This window comes from Stenella coeruleoalba (assembly GCF_951394435.1).
Source record: "Stenella coeruleoalba genome assembly, chromosome: 1".
Lineage (NCBI taxonomy): Eukaryota > Metazoa > Chordata > Mammalia > Artiodactyla > Delphinidae > Stenella > Stenella coeruleoalba.
The window spans coordinates 11401157-11423331 of NC_137169.1; the positions used below are offsets into that span (position 1 = coordinate 11401157).

Consider the following 22175-nt stretch of genomic DNA (forward strand, 5'->3'; position numbering starts at 1 on the left):
ATAATTCACATATTATAAAATTCGTCCTTTTATGACATAAATTTAGTGATTTTTAGCACATTCACAAAGTTGTGCAACCGTCACCACTATCTAATTCCAGGACAATCTCATCACTCTAATAAGAAGCCCATATCCATTAGCGGTCACTCCAGTGAGCTATATATTCTCGTTGTGCCCATTTTACAGATTTGGAAACAGACTCGGTGTGCAGGAGGCTCACCCAGAGCTGCCCAGAGAGTTGAGAGGCAGAGCTGGGAGGTGGGCAGTCCCCGTGCTCCGTGATGGGAGGCCTCTGAAAGGACACCCAGATGCTGGCCTGAAGGAGGCGCGTCCTCTTACCAGCCATCGCTCATCCCTCAGGCCTTCCCCAGTGGCCTCTCCAGTCACTGAGCAGGCGGGAGACAGGGCTGCCAGCCCCGAGATCACAGGCTCCCCCCAAGTGCTAGTCCTGTCCACTCCCTCCCCCAGGAGCCTGGTTCCTGGTGACCTAGTTTTCTATCAACGTTCTCCAAAATGGGAGACAGTTCTTACGTTACTATGTACACTGTACACAGGGCTTCTCACCCTCAACACTGTTGACACTTGGGGGCCGGAGAAGTCTGTTGTGGGACGTCCTGTGCGCTGTGCGGTGTGCAGCAGTATCCCCGGCCTCCCCCCACGAGATGCCTGTAGTGCCTCCCAACTGTGGGGAATGAAGTCTCCAGACATTTCCCAGTGTTCCCTGGAGGGGGAGAGAATTCACGCCGGTTGCGAACCACTCCTCTGTAAAGTGTGGGATTCCCTCGTCTCAGTGTCTGTCTCTGCCCTGGCCGTGCAGTTCTAACACAGCCCCAGTTGGGGGCCTGCGTTTCCTGGCTGTGGGATCTTTGACAAGTGACTTAACCTTTCTGAGCCTGTGTTCATACGTATAAGACCTTCCTCCTGGGGTGATTGTGAGGTGAGGTGACGGGAGATCGGGGCAGGCTCACCGCCCACACTCAGTGGACGTTAGCTGTTGTTACTGATGTTGGAGACCAGCCTGTCCTCAGGCCGCGCCAGGACCAGGAGTTGTGGATTCCCACGTCCCGTCCACTAGCCAGTCATTTTGTGTCCTTGAGCTGCCCGGGCCTCAGTTTCCTCGTCTGTAAAAGTGACAGCCGCCACAGGCCCAGGCAAGAGTAGGGCGCGGTGAGGGACCAGCGAGAGGCAGGGTCGAGCGGCAGGAGTCAAGGGTGGTCGCGGTTTGTTTTTTAACGGCCATGCTCTGGGTTGTTACCACTCCTGCCCTCTCTCTGAGGAAACCAGCTGGCCACACAGGCACACCTCCCGGCCCCGGACCACTGCCATCCTGGCCCAGCAGACCAGCCCTGGCCCACAGCCAGCTCTGAACACTGGGTCTGAGCTCAGACCCCCGGCCACACACATGAGGTCAGGGCCCACCCGAGCCCGACATTGTCCCCCAAGAGCCTCCCTCCACCCCCGGGCCTGCGGTTGTCGGAGATGGTACGGAGCCAGTATTGCCTCATCAGCTCATGCTGGTACCTCCATGCTGGACCTGCGACTACTGCAGCCTGAGATCTGGGACGGGGTCGCGGCCAGTAAGCCCAGGAAGAGGATGGTGGAGTCAACTTGTAGCTGGCGTCATGCTCCTTTGGTGCAGATGCAGCGTCTCCGCAGCTGGAGTCCACGGGAGCACGACCCTTCTCGTGTTTGCTTGGAAGGTTCCTGCCCCGGGATCCTCCCCGCCTTTGGCGGGAGAGACGTTCCCTAGCCAAGCTCAAACTCCTTGGAAAGCCGGTAAAGGGTTCCCTTTAGCCGCACTCACAGCATCCCTCCGGGGCCAGGCCTGTTCTCTGACTGGAAGTACATCGTGGCCTCCAGACAGCTAGGAACCTGAGGGTGGGGGAGGGCAGGGCCCCCGTGCCGCTCTCCCTTTCCACTTCCCAGATTGTCTGGTCTCAGGGAGGCATAAGTCATCCTAACAGCCTGCTACTTTTTGAACAGGACAATAGACCAGACAGTATCCTGGGCTTTCATGTGAATTATTCCACGTCTGACTCCTACTTGTGAAATGGAAACTGTTTCATAATAGCAGTCACCAACGTTCATTGAGCTTTTTTTTTACCGTCAGCTAAGCGTTCTCCATGGAACCCATGTTATCCCCATCAGACAGACTAGGACATGAAGGCACAGAGAGGTGAGGGGCCTCTCTTAGGATCCCCCAGCTAGGAAGTGGCAGAGCTGGGATCAAATCCAGGCCGCTGGATGCCACGGCCTAGGCTCCGAGGCGCTGTGCCGGGCCACCTCGTCCCACAACTTACCTGTAAAAGTAATCCCTCTCAGTTCCCCATCTTACTGTGAGGACCTCGAGGCTCAGAGTGGTGGAGTAACTTGCTGCAGGTCACACAGCAAGTCAAATAGTAGAAGTGGAGTTTGAACCCAGTTCTGTCTGACTTTTGTCACATGAGGGTGTTTGAGCCAATTCTCCAGTTCCCAGGAGCTCAAAACTGCGGGCTCAGGGTTCTCATCAGGGGGTGGAGGCGCAGAGGGAACTCCCAGCATTGAGTTGCATTTAATGGAAGAGATTAGTAGAGAAATGCTGTGCAGACTGTCACAGGAAGATGATTCAATGCAGCAACGAGAGAGAGACAGAGAGTACGTGCACGTATTTTAAGTTAGACCTTACGTGCCTTGTCTGCAGTTCACGTCTCTGTTTCGCTCTGTCTCAGAGGTTTAAACTCATGAGTGGACAGTTTGTGAGAGGTTCCTGTGCTCAGAATTCACAGGCACACCTGCCCCATCCTGCAGGACTAACCGTAGGCTCCTCCCCATTGTCAGGCAGCGACGATGCCAAGCCGCCTGCTGAGGCAGAAGGTGCCGCTCTCAGGCCCAGACCGAGGGGAGATCCACCTGGAAGAAGGAAGCCAGGTGCGGACAGGAGAGCAGTCCTGCCCAGGCCTCTTCCTCGTGCCTTCCTGTGCTGCCTCAGGGGGCTGCTTATTTCAGTGGGCGACTTGGACTTGCCTGCGCTTGCCACGTGTGTGGCTGGGGATGTCTGCAAGAGGGCAGCGCTGAGGGCTAGTTAGCATGATGGCAGACCGACTGGGCGCTCATTTCCCACCCAAGTCCACCTTCCTGGCAGCCAAGATGGATTGGACAGGAGGAAGCAAGGGAGTGGGGCAGCTGCCCGCATGGAGCAGTGCCAGGATGGAGGGCTCGGAGGCCAGATGCACAGACACCTGGAGGGGAGAGCAGATGTGGTCCCGAGTGAGATACGGTGGCCCAGGAAACACGAGTCCGTGACACGACCTGCAGCAGGCACGCGGCAGCTCCAAGACACAGCCAGCCTGCTGAAGGATCGCTGCACCGTTCCTGGGTAAACTAACAGAGCTGCTTCCCTGGGCCGTCCGCCTGGACGTGGCAGAAGCCTGCTTCCATTTCCTCTGCAGATCTTTACTGAGTGCTTCACTGAACGTGCCCAGGCCCAAGCCAGGTGCTGGGGAGCCCGTGGTGACCAGCCGCGCCCCACTCTCTGCCTCGCGGATTCAGAGTCTGCGTCACTTGTGCTGGTTATTTCCTTGCCCCAGAGGAGCGTGGGCACCATAGAAACCACATGGGGCTCCCAGGCTCCCAGACTTGGGCCCCAACTTGGACATTGTGCCTGCTGTGCACACTTGGAGAAGTCACTTAACCTCTCTGAGTTTCTGGTTTCTCCTCTGTCAAGCACAGCTAATCCTACACCCCCTACTTGAGACCCAGGGCTGTTGCACTGAGCACATGGTATTTTTCTAAACCAGGGATTATTTACCAGATAATAACCAGAGAATATTACCTGGCTTGGGGGTGGGGCTGACTCCAACTCGGCCTCCCTCTGCCATAGGGGTTTATATTCCCTGGGGTCTGGCAGTGGAAGGGGAGTGATTTCATAGACTCCTGGGGTATCCAAGCTAGAGGGAGCCCTAAGGATTGGTCTAGGCTTTTCAGTACACAGATGGGGAAAGTAAGGCTCGGAGAAGGCAGTGACTTGTCTAAAATAACACAGCTGGTCAATGTGATGAGGGTATATCAGGCTTTAGGTCAAGAACTTCATTTCTCAGCTAGAATCTCTTTCTCAAGGACCTCTGCTCTGCATGGAGGAGCCCAGGGCCTTGGGGGAAGTATGGAAAGTTCTGGAGCTAGGAGAGAGATGAGGTGAGGTTTTTCCATTTCATCCGTGTTCATTTTAGGGGCAAAGCCAGCACTCATGGTGGCTCTGCCATCTGTAGTGACCCCCAGATTCACTGGAAATCTCAGTGTGAGGCCCTTGGGCCCCGCCCCGTGTGCCCCCTCTCCCCTGACATGAGCCTGGGGAGCTAGTGCAGAAGTGGAAATTGACTATGAAAGAAAGAATATGCATTAATACATTTCTAATATGTACCCTTTTTCTCCCCCAAATAATTTGAGATCACTTCTAATACAACCCCCCATACCCTGGGGAACATAATCCAAAGCTGGGAGAGACCTCAGGCACAGGACCGAGAAAGGAAGAGCTCTCTATCCCACCTGCCAGAACTCAGCCCCACGCTTGTCCCTGGGTTTCCTTGTGTCCCACGTATTCTCGTGTGATCCTGAGAGCCAGGCTGGGGGCTGCCCTATCCCCAGCACAGCACCTTGTGAAGGGGCCGTCGGAGGTTGAATTTGGGAGGAGGTAAGGTGCTGAAAGGCAGAATACCATTTTCTTACCATCTCATTCAAATCCCAGCTGGTTCTTGGAGGACCCGAAAGAATGGGTGCTAAGTGTGTCCTCGGTCCCCCTTTGTGTTCTCACTTTGTGTTGGCAGGAACTAAGGGGTAACTAACCCCAAAGCAAACCCTCATGTGAGGTACTGATTGGCACGCAGTGCAGAGCCAGAGACACCCTGGCACAGAGGTTGGATTCGTGGCTTTCTCACGATGGTGGGTAATGGCCAAGCAGTAGGCCGAGAGGTCCCCTTGATCACGTCGTCTTCTTCCTGTCCCCCGGCTCTCTCTCCAGGCCAAGCAGTCCTTAGCCACGCTGACCAAGGATGTCCCCAAGCGGCATTCACTCGCCATGCCTGGTGAGACGGTGCTTAATGGCAACCAGGAGTGGGTGGTGCAGGCGGACCTCCCACTGACCGCAGCCATCCGGCAGAGCCAGCAGACTCTCTACCACTCACACCCCCCCCACCCTGGGGACCGGCAAGGTGAGTCCAGCCCAGCCACAGCTCCAGGGGTGTCTCAGGAGGCCATCTGGCCCACTGGGAGGGGCGGCCTCTTTATTCACACTATAGCTGCTTTTAGGGGGGTGTAGGGGAGAAGCCATGGCTCAGGGGATTGAAAAGTCTAAGAGATGGACCTCAGGCATAGCTGGATACCGAGGTTCAGACAATACCTGGGTCTGACTCTCTCCATCTCTCAGCTCTGCCTGCCTCCATTCGACCTCATCTTTAGGCCACCTCTTTTCACAAAGCAGAAAACAGTCTCCAGCAGTTTCAGGCTTTTAGGGCCCTTGAAGCCCAAAAGTCTTGAGAAAGAGAAATCTTTCTCTGTGTGTATAGTAAATCCCAAAGAAGGACTCTGATTGGCCAGCCAGGGTCACATGCCTACCTCTGGACCAATCACTGTGTCTGGCAGTGGATGCACTGATTCTCCAGCCTAGGTCACATGGGCGTCCTTTGGCAGAGGAGACAGTGAGAGCTCCTTGATTGACAGCTCCAGGTAATCACCGGATGTGTGGGAGGGGCAGAAATCAGTGTTAGGGGTGTTTGCTGCAGGCACCGAGGGGAAGAGGGGCCCAGCCTGTGGTCAGCATCTGTGCCCGTGAGCCACAGTAGAAGCCCCAAACTCCTCTGTACATCTGCGGCCCACTTGGCTCCATTTTCTGTCCCTCCTACGAGTGGTCGCAATTGTGTGACAGATGCAGGTTGGAGACAGGCAGCTGGTTTCTGGAGCCTGTGGGTCCTGTCGTCACCTAGCTGGGAACCCAAGTCCCTGACTCCAAAGCCCCACGCTCCTCCGTATGACCATATGGCCATTGGCAGCAAGGATTTTCTTTCTCAGTAATGTAGCCCTCCCTGCTCACATGCTGCCTGCACACAGTAGGTCCTCAGTCTTGTCGAGCAGAAAGTGCTTCCTCCGTCCAGCGTCTGCAGACAGGAGAGCACTCTGCTGGGGGACTTGGGTGGGCTTCCAGGAATCCATCTACTACTGAGTAAGCACCTACTGCACACCAGGCGCCGTGAGCACTGGGGTTGGACATGGCTAAGACACCCAGACTGCCTGCATTCATCAAGCTGGCCTTGTAGGTGTGAAGACGGAAAACACATGTAACTAAACTGACAAAGAATGATTACAGATTATATTCAGTGCAGGGAGAGAAATCAACGGAAAACAGGTGCTTTGTTGGGAAAGAAAAGACAGTGGGGAGAGCTGATAATAGGGGAAGGTTTCTCTCAGGACAGGCTGAGACTTGAAGGCTGAGGATGTGCCTGATGGGCAGCAGGGCCAGCGAAGGGTGAGGCAGGAGGGAGATGGTGCGTGTCGGGCACCATCGGAAAGCTGCTGTGACGTGAGCCGAGGCTGGCGGGGTGGGCAGGGCTGTATCCCCTCGGCTTGGAGGAGGACCGCACATATCTACCCCCCCAGTAAAGAGAGACCGGATGCCTGGCTCTCATGGCAGTGAGGAGAGGAAGTAGAGAGGCCCTCTGGGAGGCCGCCATGGTCTTCTAGGCAAGAGACGGTGGTGGCCTGGGCTTGGGTGGTGGCAGTGGGGCTGGAGAGAAGTGGCCAGATTTGGGGCTTTGTTTGGAGGTGCTGCTGCGGATCGGGTGTGGGGTGAGGGGGTGGGAGAAAGAGAGGAGCTGGTGGTAGCCTAACGGCTTCTCTCTTGGGAAGCTGGTACTGAGCATATGTTAGTATTGCACCAGGCCTAGGGAACATCCAGGTGGCTGGAGCACTGTGAGGACAGTCACCGAGGCCCCTGGAGCCTTCTGCCCCTTCCCCTTCACCCTGGTTAGGAGGGGGCCTAATTGGATCCAGAGGCTGGAGGTTCTTGCTGGCAGTGGCTCTCTGGTGACCCGTGGGGCTGTGAAATAGAGGGGTGGAGAGCTGGGCAAGTCTCTTCTCTATGTCTCAGTGTTCCCATCTGTATAATGGGGGCGTTGGGTGGACTGACCTACAAGTCAGTGAAGGCAAGGACATTCTCTCCATCCCCCACTCACCAGCTGTCCCTGCTTTCCAGCGGTCAGGGTGAGCCCCTGCCACTCCCGGCAGCCCTCCGTCATCTCCGACGCATCTGCCGCTGAAGGCGACCGGTCGTCCACGCCAAGCGACATCAACTCCCCTCGACACCGGACGCACTCCCTCTGCAACGTAAGGCCAGCAGCAGCAGGGCCTGGGCCTTGGGCCCCGCCCGGAAACCACAGGGGTGGGAGTGGAGGGGGTGAAGACCTACCCGCTGTTTCCTCTCGTCCACCCAGGAAGCATTCTGGCGAAGGCATTTCCTGTTCTGTTCTTTCCTTTTGCAAGAAGAGATGGATGTGGGGAGAGAAAGAAATGAGGCCTGTTGGCTCCTTGTGTCCGGGAGGGCAAGGAAAATCCAGAGGATGGCGGGCCTGGGTCGGCCTCAGGGTCTGAGCAGCCTGGGCTCATCTCTGGTGGGCTATGTCTGGGACCGTAGGCTTCTCCTCCCAGACCATACCTTCCAGGGCTCAGGACCTCACCACCACCCCTGTTTCCCTGTAGAGCCAGCTTTTGGTCCTGCAGGAATGAGCTGGATTTTTTTTGAATCTCCAGGAGTTTTTGCACATTTTGCCTCTGGAGAGGCATCCGGTGAATTTTTTCTAAGTTGTGTTTGCTTTGCTTACTTAATTACAGTTTTTTGATTTCATACTGGGTCCCAGCTACCAAGAGGCACAGGTCCGTAGCCACCTAACTCTTGATGGCTGGTGGGACAGACAGGCTCCCCAGGAGTGAGGGGGTGAACGAAGGTGGGTGGGTCAAGCATCTGAGGACAGGAAGACGCCACATCAAGGCTCTAATGTGAAACACTGGGGTCAGGATGTGGGGACCACTTTTCACATGTGTTCCATCATGCGACTGAGAATCCAGAGGGCGCCCCTGCCGCGTCCTAAAGACACAGTAGAGTCGGGTCCTCAGACACACAGGAAGCCTTTCTCAAAAACTCAGTCAATGTTTTATTAACCAGCGAGATGGATAAGAAACAAGAAATGAGGTGGATATCGTGCAAAAGAAAGACAAGATAACCACTACTTGCAGTGGGATGCTTATCTACCTGGAAAACCTCAAGAGAATAACCAGAAAAGCCATTAGACTAATAGTGAGAAGTACAGAATGGTACTGGTAGAATATCAATTGATAAAAATCAGTAACTATTCTATATTAGTAATCCCAATGGAAGCATTTTTTTTTCCAAATCTAGAATAACAATGAAGAGCACTTAATAAAAATAGCTAAGACTGGGCTTCCCTGGTGGCACAGTGGTTGAGAGTCCGCCTGCCGATGCAGGGAACACGGGTTTGTGCCCCGGTCCGGGAAGATCCCACATGCCGCGGAGTGGCTGGGCCCGTGAGCCATGGCCGCTGAGCCTGCGCATCCGGAGCCTGTGCTCCCCAACGGGAGAGGCCACAACACTGAGAGGCCCGCGTACCGCAAAAAAAAAAAAAAAAAAAAAAAAGCTAAGACTAAATTTGAAGTAAGTTGCCTCAGCATGGTGACATGGACAACAGACACTGCTGGCCGGGGCCTCGCAAAGCCATGTCAGGACGGGGAGGTCACTTCAGGCCTGAATCCCACTCGGGGCTCGGATTCTGTTTTAACTGGGGCTTTAAGGAAGCAATCTGTTCTTCTCTTGTTCCCAGGAGAGAACCCTGGTGACAAAGGCTGTCCTGACAGAACCAAGACGAGGAAGGTGGGCCAGTAGAGGGGCCTCTGCTGTTACTCTCTTGTTCTGAGGGGCCACTGTTGAGCTATACACACAGCCAGCAGTGCCCTTTGTTCTTAGCGTGGGCCAGATACCCTGTAGCGTCTGAGAATACCTTCTCAAGGGCCATACTTTGTCTTCCCATGGGGGGCCCACGGGGGCTTTGACAGCCAAAATGCTGCTGGAAAATCCATTCTGCAGAAAGAGTTCTTCAAAGGCCTCTTGAATTGCATCTGGCTCAGACCTAGCCTTTTGCCCAACTTGGCTTTGGCACATACCTGAGGCTACAGGCAGCAGATCCGGCATATTTATTCCCAAGCTCGCTTTACACAGAGCCCTGGTGCCAGGCAATGGGTGCTTTGATAAGCCAGTTTTCTACACATAGGCATTTCAGTGGGCTCTGGCCTCATTCTCTTCCCCATAAATTTGGCAAAGATGGCCTTGTACAGGGCCAACCTACCTTAGCTGCCTGCCAAATAGGTTCTGTTTGCAAACCTTGAGATGGGACTAAAGACTAAACTACCATTTGTTCCATCCCCACCCTCCCTCAACCACCTTCATCCCCCATCTCAACCGATGTGCACACAGGTAAGCCAGGAAGAGCCTGAAAATAGCTCCGGGTAACCGTCTGTGCTCAGGCATTTGGCCTGGTACCAGCAGGAACAGCCTGACCTGGAGTAAGGACCTCCCCATCCTTTCATGCTCTAGTCACTTATTTAGAGCAGAGGTGGGGACTCAGCACAGAGAGGCTGGAGAAGATTGATGGACATTGGCTCAGGTGACACATGCTTTATTTCTTGCCTTTTGCCTGCAATTCTGGAAGTGACCACCAGGAGTCTCCCTAGTAATGACTTGTGATCCCAGTGATCTATGGTACCCACCCCCAGGCAGGACAGACTGATTCTGGGATGTGGTGAGGGCTTTTGTACACTCACAGGAAGGAGCACTAGACCAGGGAGAACCAGACGGTCTTGAATTTGAGGTGTAGCTCTGGTTTTAATTAGCTCTATAATGTTGGACTGTCTGGAACCTCTCTGTGTACCTGTTAATCAGGCTAATGAGCCCTGTTTTGGCCCTCCACAAAATAAGAGATTCATTGTGTTGTTTGTGGGGGAAATAAGAGGATGGGTAGTCGCCCAAGTCTTCCTGTCCCAAAATTCTTTATTTTTATTTTTTCTATAAAATTATACTTCTTTATGAAAAGCACCAAGTATAACCAACTTCAGTTCTAACTCTGTGGACCAATTGGGAGAGGAACTTAGAGGACTTTGAGTGACTGATTTGTTGGTCAGAGGGTGTTAGGGGTCAAGAAGCCAGAGCAGGCAGGAGAGCATCACAGGGCCTCTGGCCAGGACCCCTGGTCCTGGCAGCATCTTCATGAACCCCAGGTGTCGTCATTGAGCCATTTGGAAGTGTCTACTTCAGGGGTGGAGGGTGGATTCCCCAGTACAGAAGCAGGGCGGTCCCTAGGGGATGGCTTCCTTCCACAGAAAACCCCATGCTCCACAGGCCACCTCTGCTCTCATGTGTTATGTGTCTTTGCTGTTTCATCTTCCTCTTCTCCTTTGGCTACAGGGCGACAGTCCCGGCCCAGTTCAGAAGAACCTGCACAACCCCATTGTACAGGTAGGTGTGCCTTCCCTGGCCACTCAGGCCCTCCCTCCACCCCACCTTGACCGTGACTTCACCCTTCTCCTCCTCAGCCCTCAGCACCACCATGTCCATACTTGGACACCCAGGGCAGACAGGAGTTAAGCCACTACCTCGGTCACACATGGTTCAGTGCCCCAGCCAGGCTCAGCACCTGAGTCTGCCCTTCCATGTCCTCTTCTAGATCTGTGGACCTACTAAATGCATCACGCATCCCTGGAGAGTGTCTTCTCCTGGCAGCCAAAGGCTAATGACGTGAGCCCTGGGCTCTTTGGGCCCCTTGCTGCAGGAAACTTTTTAAAATTCATTTTTAACCTTTCAATACTCTATCCTCAGAGTGAGAAGGGGGCTGTAGGGAGGAAAACAACATGAATTTGACTGTCAGATGGGGTCTCTGAGATCAGCTTTCTAGTCCTGGGGTTCCCACATGCTGGTCTTCGGGACTGCTCGTCTGCATCAGGGTCCACCAGTGAAGATTTTCTAATGCAGATTCCTGGGCCCTTCACCCCAGAGATTCTGATCCACCAGGTTGGGGGAGGGGGGGGGTTGGCTGGATTTCAGGTAATCTGACATGGTTTGGGGAACCATTAGGCTAGTCTAACCTCCACCTTTTTGACCGGTAACACCACTCTGCATCTTTGTATAAAGTACTTGACAGTTTGCAAAGCCCTGCTGCAGACACCACCCGAGTCCCGTAGTTACCCCGACAGGAACACCTCCTCCACATCATCATCATCATCATCATCACTGTCTTTGTCATTATTAACAATCGCCCCATGTCACAGACGAGAAACCTGGGCTCAGAGAGGCTGGGGGCTCTCCACGTTTCCGTGGGTAGTGACATAACTGGGATTAGAACCCAAACCCCTGCCTCCCCACTCTACCGAGGCCAGTCCTGCTTCTTGTCCAGGGCCTTAAGGTCTGGGGTCCTTGCTCTTGGCTGACATGAAGCTCAGATTTCCTCCTTCCTGGTTTTCCCGGCTCTCCTATGCCCCCTTTTCCAAGGGGACTTTTTCCGCAGTGAACTTATTACACTTGCGATGCCCCCTCCGGATGGGCCCTGTGGTCAGCCGTGGCAGCATGCGTGGACGCGATTCTGCAAGCCCTCCACGAGCACTGGAAGGCTGTAGGCAAACTGAATTTAAATGATAGTACAAACCCCACCAGCAGCCGTTATGAATGCTACTTATGTCCAGGCACTGTTCTAAGCGTTTTTACCCTCACTTTAGCAACATCCTCATGACAGCCTTGGATGGGTCCTAGTGTCGTCCCCGAGAGATTCTGTAACTGGCCCAAGTCCGCTCAGCGAGTGAGGGGCAGACCCTGTCATCCTTACCCACTGGTGCCTCCCACCAGCCATCCCCCACCCCCTACCCTTCCCTGTCTTCTGCCCCAGCTCAGCTTGCCTTTGTTCTTCTCCCCTCTACCTCTGCCACTTGGCCTGACTCCTCAGTCACTAGAGGATCTTGAAGACCAAAAACGGAAAAAGAAGAAAGAGAAGATGGGATTCGGCTCCATCTCGCGTGTCTTCGCCAGAGGGAAGCAGCGGAAGTCCCTCGACCCCGGCCTCTTTGATGGTACCGCCCCTGATTATTACATAGAGGAGGACGCGGACTGGTGATACCCGCCTCCCTTCGCCTGCTGCCCGGCGGGCGTGTCTGTGCGTGTGGACGTGCGTGCGAGCGGGGAATGCGCGGCTGGGCGTGCGTGGCGGTGCGTGTGCGCGTGCGTGGGAGCTCTTGCGCACGTGGGCGGGGGGTGGTGGTGCGGCTGAGGCCCGCTCGCGTGGGCCCCTCCCCGGCGTCACCACCTCTGTAATTGATGTACATACTACAAACGTGTGTGAACATGTCAACTCTCTGTTGTCCTCGGAGCGATACAGTTGTGTTGTTAATCTGGGTTTGTTTTTGTTTTTTTCAGTGTTTTTTTTTTTTTCCGCATTTTGGTTCGTTGGGGTTTTGGGTTTTTTTTTTTTTTTTTGGTCCCTTCCCCCCTTCCCTTTTTATGAAACTTGAAAACTTGAAGGACTGCTGTGTATTTGTAAATAACAAAACTATTGTGCACTCCGTGCTTGTAAATGTCCCTCGTCCGAAATGCTACTTCTGGAGCCCGTCTCCCCGAGGATGTAGTCTGTGTTTGATGTTCCCCCCACTACACCCTGCCGCCCACCCGTCCCCCCGGTGTGAACGTGTGGGACCAGACCCTGTTCTCGGGGTGCGCCCGAGTCACTTTAACCCCCAAACGCCATCGTCATCAGGGTAAGGTCCACTCTCCACAAAGACTTGCGAGCCCAGCCCAGGGGCCCTGTCTTGTCTCGGTTTGTCAGAGGCCAAACGGGCTCTTTCTAACGGCCTGCCAGTTTTTAAATTGCGTTGCCGTTTCTTTCTTTACGGGGAAAAGAAAAGAAAATTGTTCCGTTTAATTTATTTGCACAAATGCAGAAGACTTATTCTATCTAAATTATTACGTAAATATTGGAATGTATATTTTTCCACGGGGGGCGGGCGGGAGGCGGGTTCTCTGTTGACTTGTCTGTTCTATGATCATGCTGCTGCCGAGCTGTGCAAGGTAGAGTGTAGGGTGGCCAGAACCCAGGGACCATTGGACTGCCAAGCTTGCTTTTTTCCGTTCTTTCTTCTTCTCTCTCCCCCATTCTCCCATCCCTGCATGGGAGCGCGCTCCGCCTTTCTTCCTGCCTGTAGCTCTCTCCAGGCCTTTCTATATATATTTATTTATCTGAAATACCAGAGCACTGACCTCAGTGAACAGAGTGCCTGCTGTCGTGGTCACCTTCTCTTGGGTCTGTCTTTTGAGAAAGGCTGCCGCGTACAGGGCGAGACAGCCGACTGCATGAGCACAGGGTACGACCACAGGGACCCTCAGCCCGAGTTGGTTCCCCGAGGGTCCTGGAGCAGCACGCGTTCTTCGCTGCAGCTGTGTCTCATCCTTGGTTGGTTCTGCACGTTGGCCGGGCAGGTGTCATGGGGGAGGCGCCCGTCTCAAGGGGCGGCCTGTTGGGGACACAGCATCCAGCACCAGCACCTCTGCCCTCCCCATTCTGCTTGGTTCCTCCAGCCACATCGCACAGAGTCTCTCGGGATCCCTCGGGCCCTCCTCCAACTTGTCACAGCAGCCTGAGCCTGCTCACCCGAGGAGAGAAGGGCTGGCAGGAGCATCTGCCTATTTGGAGAGCAGTGTTGGCCCCGGTGAGGCTCCACCAGCAAAGGAACCGTGAGCACTGTAACACCGGGTGATGGAGAACACGTGAGCTTCTGAGCCAGGGCCTCCCGAAGTCTAAAACTAGCTTTCCCTTTTCTTTTAACCTGTGAATCCCCCCCTGCACCACCTTAAATACTAACAGCTCAATTCACACATCCTCTAAACAACAGTAGTTGCGCTTTCTGCTAGCAGTAACGTTTTCAGCTCTTACCAAGAAACGGGAGAATTTTAAATGCTGGAGCATGTCTTATCAGAAGGGATAGGATATTTTGTCCAAAGTCTCTAAAACAAACAGAAAAGCCCCAGTCAGCTGCTCCCTTTCCTTCTGACCTGATGGGGGGGTTGGAAAGGAGTAGGCAGGGTACCTAATAAGGATCTTTCTGGCCTTTGGCTAAGCCGTTTCACCCAGCCTGGTGGCGGGGGAGAGCGGCCGGAGCTGGCATCTTTCTCTACAGAGAGATATTTTAGGAAATACTTTTCTCCCCACCATGAATTTTTTCCTTTTGGTTGATTTTTATTGTTTGCCCTTTATTTACAAGAAAATAAGATTGCAACCCCCTCCTGGTAATGATTTAGTAGTTCCTTTTCATTTCAGTTTTTGGAAATTAGGAGATAATTCTAAGAGTTACTAAGGATGATTTATTTAAGAGAACTACGTCAAATAGCGAATGAGTTATGGGTAACAGTAGATGAAAATAACCTTTCCCGTGGGAAAGGTTTCTCGAAGGCATGGATGCAAATATAAAATATTAAAAAAAAAATCTAAATAAAGCTTATTTTAAAATATGATCGAATTCTATGTTATTTGATTGCTTCTATCTTACTCCGGGTGGGAGGCAAAGCCCGGCATGACCTGCTCCTTGGAATTCCAGGGCTGGGTCCTGAGGGGGTAATGGGAGGGGCTGAGGAAAGCTGGCTGGATTCTGGGCCCATCGAGGGGCTGAGGCTGGGGTGGCCTCCCAGAAACATCTCATCTTTGCCACCCTGGCTGTAATTTGGAGGCGCCGTCAGCATCCAGGGCAGCCCGTGGTCCTAATGCACCACCTCCGAGTCTGGCGCCCTGACCCTGCATTCTCCAGCCCGGTGGCCCCAGTCAGCTTTCATCTGCTTCCTTCTCCCCCGTGGCACTCCTTCCAAAGACCCAGAGCGGGGGCCCCATGAGTATGGGGCATATTACTTCCTGCAGACCTCAGTGGGCCTCTGCATTGTCCCGACTTTCCCCGCCATCCCTGGGGACTGAGAGGAGTTTAAGAGAGAAATTAAAGGATCTCCAGGGCTTCCCTAATGAAGCCAGAGTGGGCCAGGCTTTTCCAAGACCTGAGATTCACCAGATGCAAAGCCAGTCCTCCCCCTGTGAAACTCCACAGTGTGGCCTGAGAAGAGGCCACCTGGATACCCCAATCCATGATCACAGCCAGTGCCTTCAACCTCAGTCTCCCAACTTAACAACAAATCCTCCCCAGCAGTAAGACTGATGGAAGACTAGCCTTTTAACTCCCCTTGCATTGCTGCTAGGATAGAGCTCAAAGCACCACAATGTATAGACCATGCCGAGAAGTTACAGAGCTCAGGACTGCAAGGAACTTCGGGGCATCTACCCCAGCAGCTCTCAACCTGGCCACACATTAAAATCACCTGCCGAGCTTTCTAGAAAAACTTGCCAGGTGCTACACCCCTGAATCAGAGTGTGGTTAAACCTTCTCTGGTGCAGCCAGGATTGAGAACCACTGGGCTAATGTGAGGAGGGCAAATGGCCCCAAACACACATGCCACAGCTTCCCTCACCCTGACCTCAAGCAGACATCACTAATCAATTAAAGAACCCTTCCTACCCAGCCCAAAGTGGCCTCTAATTTTTTCACTTTACAAAGCCTCAGACACCGCCAATCAGTCAGAGTTGGCATCCAAGGAAAAAAGCCTATTTGCCTTCACTAAACTAACCCAACCCACTACACCTAACAGATGGGGGAAACTTTGTCCCAGAGAGGAGTGATTTGGCCAAGATCCTAGCTATCGCTCCTTCAATCCCATGGCCTTCTCAAGGGCCAGGCCACACCTGATTCAAATCCGAGTAGCTCTACTCAAAAGCCACACAACCTCCTTTGTTAATCTTCTCCAGACCTTGCCCCAAATGGTCCAACTTCAAGTGTCACTATTAGTCAGAAATTGGAGTAGGGCTGCCCCGGCTGCAGGGCCGGTGGACAGCTGCACAGGTTGTATACTGCATTACCCCTGTATGGACAGTGCCCTGAGCTGTGCAGTGCACAGCCTGCGTGGCTGTCCTCAGTGGCCCTCCTGCGTGCTCTCCTACCCGTGCTGGCAGGTTCTAACTGGCGTAACCTAACAGTAGTAATAACAATAATAACATCTAACATTTGTTGGGCACTTACTATGGGCCAGGGTCCATGCTGCGTGCTTGACGTGTATTAACTCAGTTAATCCTCCAACGGCTCCATTATCGATGAAAAAACTGAGGCAAAGTAAATTGTCCGGGGTCAAGGAGCCAGGAAACAGTAGAACTGGGCGTCCAACCTAGTGAGTCTGTAGTGCCCTGAACCGCTCCTCCGTGTGGGCAGTGAGGGGCTGGGACCCAGCACGTGGGCGCCTCCAGTGCCTCCGAGGGGCCTGCTTTGAGCTTCACCCCACCCCACCCTCACCCACCAGTAGCCTCTGGCACAGCCTAGCACTTCCTTGCTTTTGTGACCTAGTCTATCTCTGTTAGACTTTTACCTCCAGCCCAGAAAACCCACTCGCAGAGAGGTGCTGGCAGGGAGGGCAGAGCAGAAACGAGCTGTGGTCTAGCATAAGCTCTCCATCTTGGGCAGGGGCCGCCTCCAATCTGCCCTGCTATGGAACCCCTCGCCATACCAGAGCTGCCACTTCCTGAGGTGGGGGGGGGGTCCCCTCAGGATGGCCCAGGGGTCCCAGGAGCTGCTCCACACCTGTCCCCCAAGGTTATGTGGCTGCTGCTCTGTGCCTCACTCAACCTGGGCTCCCAGGGAATCCAGGTGTAGTGGGGCTGCATCAGATGGGGTCATCAGGCCTGTGACAATATGAGTTTGAAAGTATCTCGGAATTCTCTGGCGTTCCAGTGATGAGGACTCCACACTTCCACTGCCAGGGCCCCGGGTTCGACCCCTGGTCAGGGCACTAAGATCCTGCAAGCCGCCTGGCATGGCCAAAAAAAAGAAAAAAGAAAAAAAAATTTAATTAAAAACTTTTAAAAATAAATAATGTCAACTGGCCCTCTCACCAAAACCCTGCATTTCCTCCCAAACATCCTACCCCAGCCCATCTGCTCTGAACAAACGACTCTTAAGTTTTTTCAACTCAAACCCCACCAGGTGGGGCAGAACGTGCCACACTCCCCTACCTCCCACTTGCTCCCGTTTTCCCATGGGAAAAAAAACCTGGTACTGATAAAGAATCAAGCGGGAATACATATAATTAACTTTATCTTATAAAAGCATAGAGTCATACGTTTATATATAAAAGAATGCCCTAGAAACTTAAAAATAACTTAGGAGTTTGACCTTGACTGCATGTTAGAAGTTGTTTAAATATCTAAGTCATAATGAAGTGTCACCGTACAAGCAGATGGAGGGTACGCATCCTGAGGGCAGCTAGGGTATGGAGAATGCATACCTGAACCACAACCGCATGGTGTCTTAAAGCCCAGTTACTGAAAAATCTGCAAATATGCAGCCCTGCACTCTGCATCCCCAACAAACTGAATCCTCAAGAAAATTATCCCAAGAGGATTGATCTTTAAGAAGCAAAAATAGTAGCAATTGAAAACCTTGACCTTTCCTTCCTGGAAATGGCAGGAATCCTATTCCCTAGCACATCCCCAGGGAAGTCTTGTGACATTGTCAGGCCAGGTGCAGCAGCCATGCTTCTGAAGCAAAGTCCCTGGAAAACAATGGCTGACTGCTCGTTTGCATTTCTGAGTTTCAGGTTTTGGAAATCTTTGATTGCTTTCTTACTAGGTTACCAGTAGCAGTTAATTGCACCCAAATAAGAGAATCTCAAATTGCATACCTTGCTCCATCTGGAGGACCCTTGCAACCCACCAGTGGCACCAGGACAGGCCTGGGTAATCATTCCAGCTCTGGCCCAGCATCTGTTTCAAGCAAGTCGTTTAACCTGTGAGCCTCAGTGTTCTCATCTATGAAGTGGGTGTAACAACCCTTTCCTCCTTGTGGGCTCAGAAATGCCAGCTGAATGTGTTTTGGAGCCTGGAAAGCACTGGCCCCAAGGCTTGTGTTCTCCAGGATCTGAATGGATTTAAGTTCAACCAGAGGTAGGAAAAAAGTGTGGAAACAGCTTGACATACATCTTGAGCCCGAGGGTGACTTGATCAAAACTTATCCCTGGGGCTGAAATCAGGGCATCCGGCTGCCTGAACCTGACATTCCTTCAGCTGTGTGCACAGCCCTCGGAGTCCAGATTCCCTTCCACTGCTGCTTTGTGAGAGAATTCTGACTTCTCTGCCTTGGAACAGGGAGGGTTTGACATGTTCACCCCTAGAATCCACCAGCTCTGAAAACATTCTTTCTTGAGTTCAAATAGAAACATACTCTGATGTGGCTAGCACAGAGAAATTTAAACCATGGGAAGCAATTAGGCTGCCCAAGGCTGGGTTCTTGAGGCAGAAGCCCCAAGGGTCCCCCCAGGGTGGCATGTTTATAAGGAGACGTGTGTCAGAGCCCAAGGCTGGCCTGGTCTGGCAGGGAGGAGTGCATCGAGCCCACTCATATAATCCTTCCAACAACCTCCAAGATAAATACTGTTATTGTCCCCATTTTACAGATGAACAAACCCAGGCACCGAGAGGTGACGTTCTTGCCCAAAGTCACACAGCTAGGAAGAGGCAGAACCCGGATTCAACTCCAGCACTCTGGCTCCAGAGTCCATGTTCTCAGTAACTGTGCTATGTAGCCTCTGATCAGCCACTGGCCCCCAACTTCTCCCCCAGGGACAACTGACCAACAAGAAGCTTCAGAGAACTTGAGAAAGCCTCACTAGCCAAGTCCTGTACAGACTAGCTCTTTGGGGCTCAGTTTCTCCACCCAACAGAGGAAGAAATTGGAATAAGCAGGGGTTTGCAAACTGTGTTCCATGGGGGTTCCTCAGAGGTCCCTCAAGAGGTGGCCATAGCTGGTGAAAGAACGAGCAGGCAGGCCTCCAGCCCCACCTTCTACCAGAAGCTCTGCTCTTATCTGTTACACACTGGACCTACATGCAAGAGTCCATTGGAAGGATCCCATGATAGAAAAAAAGTGAGCAGAGAGGAAGAGAATGAGAGAAGGTTTGAGAACCATACATAGATCAGTAGTTGTCAAGCCTTGAGTTTTAAGGATACAGATTCCCAGGCTCCACCCACACCTACTGAATTAGAAGGTCCAGGGTGAGGCCCTGGGATCTGTGACCAGCTCCCCACTGTGGACTCAGCTGCAGGAGGTCACATGGGGCAATGGCCGAGGGCAGCATCCTACCCATGGGTTCTAGCACAGACTTGCCATGAGGAAGCTTCTCCAGGGGCCTTCACAAGGTAGGTGGAGGCCACCTTCCTGGGGCAGCTCCATGGTGCCCCAGTGAGGGAGGAACCACACCCAGGGAAGACCCCAGGCTGCCCCCAAAGCAGAGAGCCAAGCGGACTGCAGGTGTGAGTACCTGGCCTCCCGAGAAGCCTCGGGAGCCCCCAGCAGCACCCCTATTAGAGTCACAGAGAGGGTCCCAGGTCTTCCTAGAGGCACACAGCCAGGAAGTGCTGGGGGCAGAAGGCAAACCTGGCTGAATTCCGAGTCCTAAGCCTGGCCCCCACCGTCTCAGACGTTACCTGACCTGTGGCTGACAGAGGCTTCGGACAAGCATTGGGTGGACCTGCCGGCTTTGGCCTGGGGCCAGTGGTGCCCCTGGACTCAGAGGATGAGCCCTAAACTGGGAGCAAGGCAGCTCAAGCCGTGTTCTGTGGAGCGGTCTGGGGTGGAGCTGCTACCAAGGGGTCTGGCAGGGCTCTGCCCAGACCCTGCCCTCAGGTTCCAGAGGAGGCCTGGCCTTCTCCACTCTGGAAGGCCCACCCGCCCCCAGCCCAGCACAGTCAGGAGCCCCGAGCCCGGCTCTGGACTCCCAGATTCCAGCTTGGCCAAGGACTCGCTGTGTGACCATGGGCAAGTCAGTCTCCCTCTCTGGGCCTCAGGTCCCCTCTAAAACAGGCCAGGGCAGTAGTTACCCACTTGTGGCCTGTGGAGTCTTATGAGTCCCGGTGTCCTGGGCCACCTCCCCGACCACACTCACTGCCCTTCAGCCCAAAGCTCCAGTTTATGTATCTCACAGATACAATTTCATCTGGACAAAAGTTCTGCAACGTGAAGGCAGTGGGAAATCCACAGCTTAGGTCACATCTAAGCTCCCTCCAGGGCCCTCCAGGACAAGACGAGGCACAGGCTGCCTCAGGCCTCCTCCAGCCCCAGCCTTGTGGAAAAGTCATTCCCTGAGGGCACCCCCGGACTTCCCTGCTCACCCCTCCTCCCCATCAGAGAGAGATGGTACAGGCCCCTTCCCTCCTCAACCCTGGCAGAGCTGGGAAGTGGGGGCCACTCACGGGCCCCCTCAACTTCTGAAAGCCTGCAAGTCGAGGGCCGGAGATCCTCCCAAGAGGCCATGTGGAGCCCCTGGATGAACCACAGTGAGACTGCGTTGAACAATGCCACTCGCAGTTCACAGCCCTTTACACTTTACAAAGCCCTTTCACAGGCAGGCTAGGGTCAAGGTTAAGATGTAGCTTCTAGGGACTTCCCCGGCGGTCCGGTGGTTAAGACTTCGCCTTCCAGCGCAGGAGGTGCGGGTTCAATCCCTGGTTGGGAGCTAAGATCCCACATGCCTCCAGGCCAAAAAACCAAAACATAAAACAGAAGCAATATTGTAACAAATTCAATAAAGACTTAAAAAAATGGTCCACATCCAAAAAAAATCTTAAGAAAAAAAAGAGGTAGATTCTGGGCAAACTCTGGGTTCAAACCTCAGTCCTGACATTTCCCACCTGGTAACCATGCTGTGCCTCAGTTTCTTCAGCTGTACACTAGGGACAGTAAGATTGTCAGAGCAGCTGAAATGAGTTACTATGTATAAAAGGCTCAGCTCAGGTAGCAATAAACGTCAGCCCCAATGATGATGGCAATGGTGATGGTGACGACGATGATCTCATTGCGGCCTCTCACCGGCCCCATGAGATGGGCAGAACAGGCCCCCTTGGTACAGATGCCAAGTATGGCTCAGGTTAGTTCAGCAACCTTACCCCAGCCGCCAGGGCCAGCCCAGGTAGAGGGCCGGACAGAGCAAGAGTCTTAGAGCTGAGAGGGCTCTTGGTGGCCTCTCGCCCACCACCCTCACAGCACAGCCAGGTAGGGCATCAGTGGCCAGTTCTGGAACCCAAGGCTGCTGACTCCCAGGCCAGTGCCCAGAGCTGGCACGGGCCACAAGACTCAGCTGGGGGAGAAAGAAAATCCCTGGGTCAATAAGTTTTAGAAACAATGAATAAGATTTCCAAAATGAACATTAGCTTTTCCAGGCTCTAGCAAGTTCTGCAGTGAAGAACAACATTTCACTGCTTTCCACCTCGTGTTTCCCAAACTTAACTGACCACGGAACCATGCCTTTGAGTCTGGTTCCGTGGAGTGCTCTGTGGGGCTACAGGGATGGGTGGCTCCTGCAGCCCCCTTTATTCTGTGCTTGGAGATGCTGAGTCAGTAATTCTTTGGTGACCTCTAAGTGGCATGGTTTAGCCATGGAAAGTCCCCATGGCTCACGTGGGATTCCTGTGGGCCTTAAGAAGTGAGGTGAGCCTGGCGCAAGGCCGGGTGGAGTGGGGATCTCTCTCTGCATATCTGCTTCGCTCAGAAAGAAGCTGGGTCAGTGCACAGCATCTGCAGAGGCAGAAGGGCCCCCGCAGATTGGCTGAGAAATGCCAGTCCCAGGTGTTTGTTTTGCTGCTGTCCCAGGTGTAGGCAGACGGCCGAAACTATTGCCACAGGGCCCTGGGGCGTGGAGGGGAATGGGCATGCCATCCTGCCGGGACATCTGGCCCACCTGCCCTGTTCCCCCTACCAGCTCTGAGCTGCCTAATTGCCTTCCCTGGGACAGGCCAGCAATGTTGGAGTCACATACAAATTGGCCCCATGCCTGCCCAGTGCCAGCTTCCTTCCTTGTTAGGAGGCTGATGTCTCTGGGGGTGGCATGGACCTCATGGTCGGGGGCACGCGGGCCAGGGAGGGGAGAAGGCCCACTCTGTCAGCGGTCACTGCGGGGACCAGAGCTGTGGTGACAGGAGAGGGAGCTCTCTGCAAGGCGGAGGGAACCTGAGGGCTGTCCACAAACCGAGCGT

General features: G+C 53.6%; 1 protein-coding gene across 7 annotated transcripts in view; it reads left to right on the forward strand.

Moving 5' to 3' along the window:
* KAZN (kazrin, periplakin interacting protein) overlaps window positions 1–12959 on the forward strand; it is a 1123195-nt gene extending 1110236 nt beyond the window's left edge. For 5 of the 7 annotated variants that reach the window (XM_079918584.1, XM_079918586.1, XM_079918588.1 and 2 more), the window contains 2 exons: window positions 4994–5183; window positions 7220–8182. In XM_079918584.1, coding sequence (XP_079774710.1) covers window positions 4994–5183; window positions 7220–7614 — 585 coding nt within the window. In that variant the 3' untranslated portion in view covers window positions 7615–8182. Of the gene's footprint in view, window positions 1–4993; window positions 5184–7219; window positions 8183–10495; window positions 10547–12023 lie in introns of those variants that run through there. The other 2 variants (XM_079918585.1, XM_079918590.1) reach the window with 1 other exon arrangement.
* The last annotated feature ends 9216 nt before the right edge of the window (window positions 12960–22175 follow it).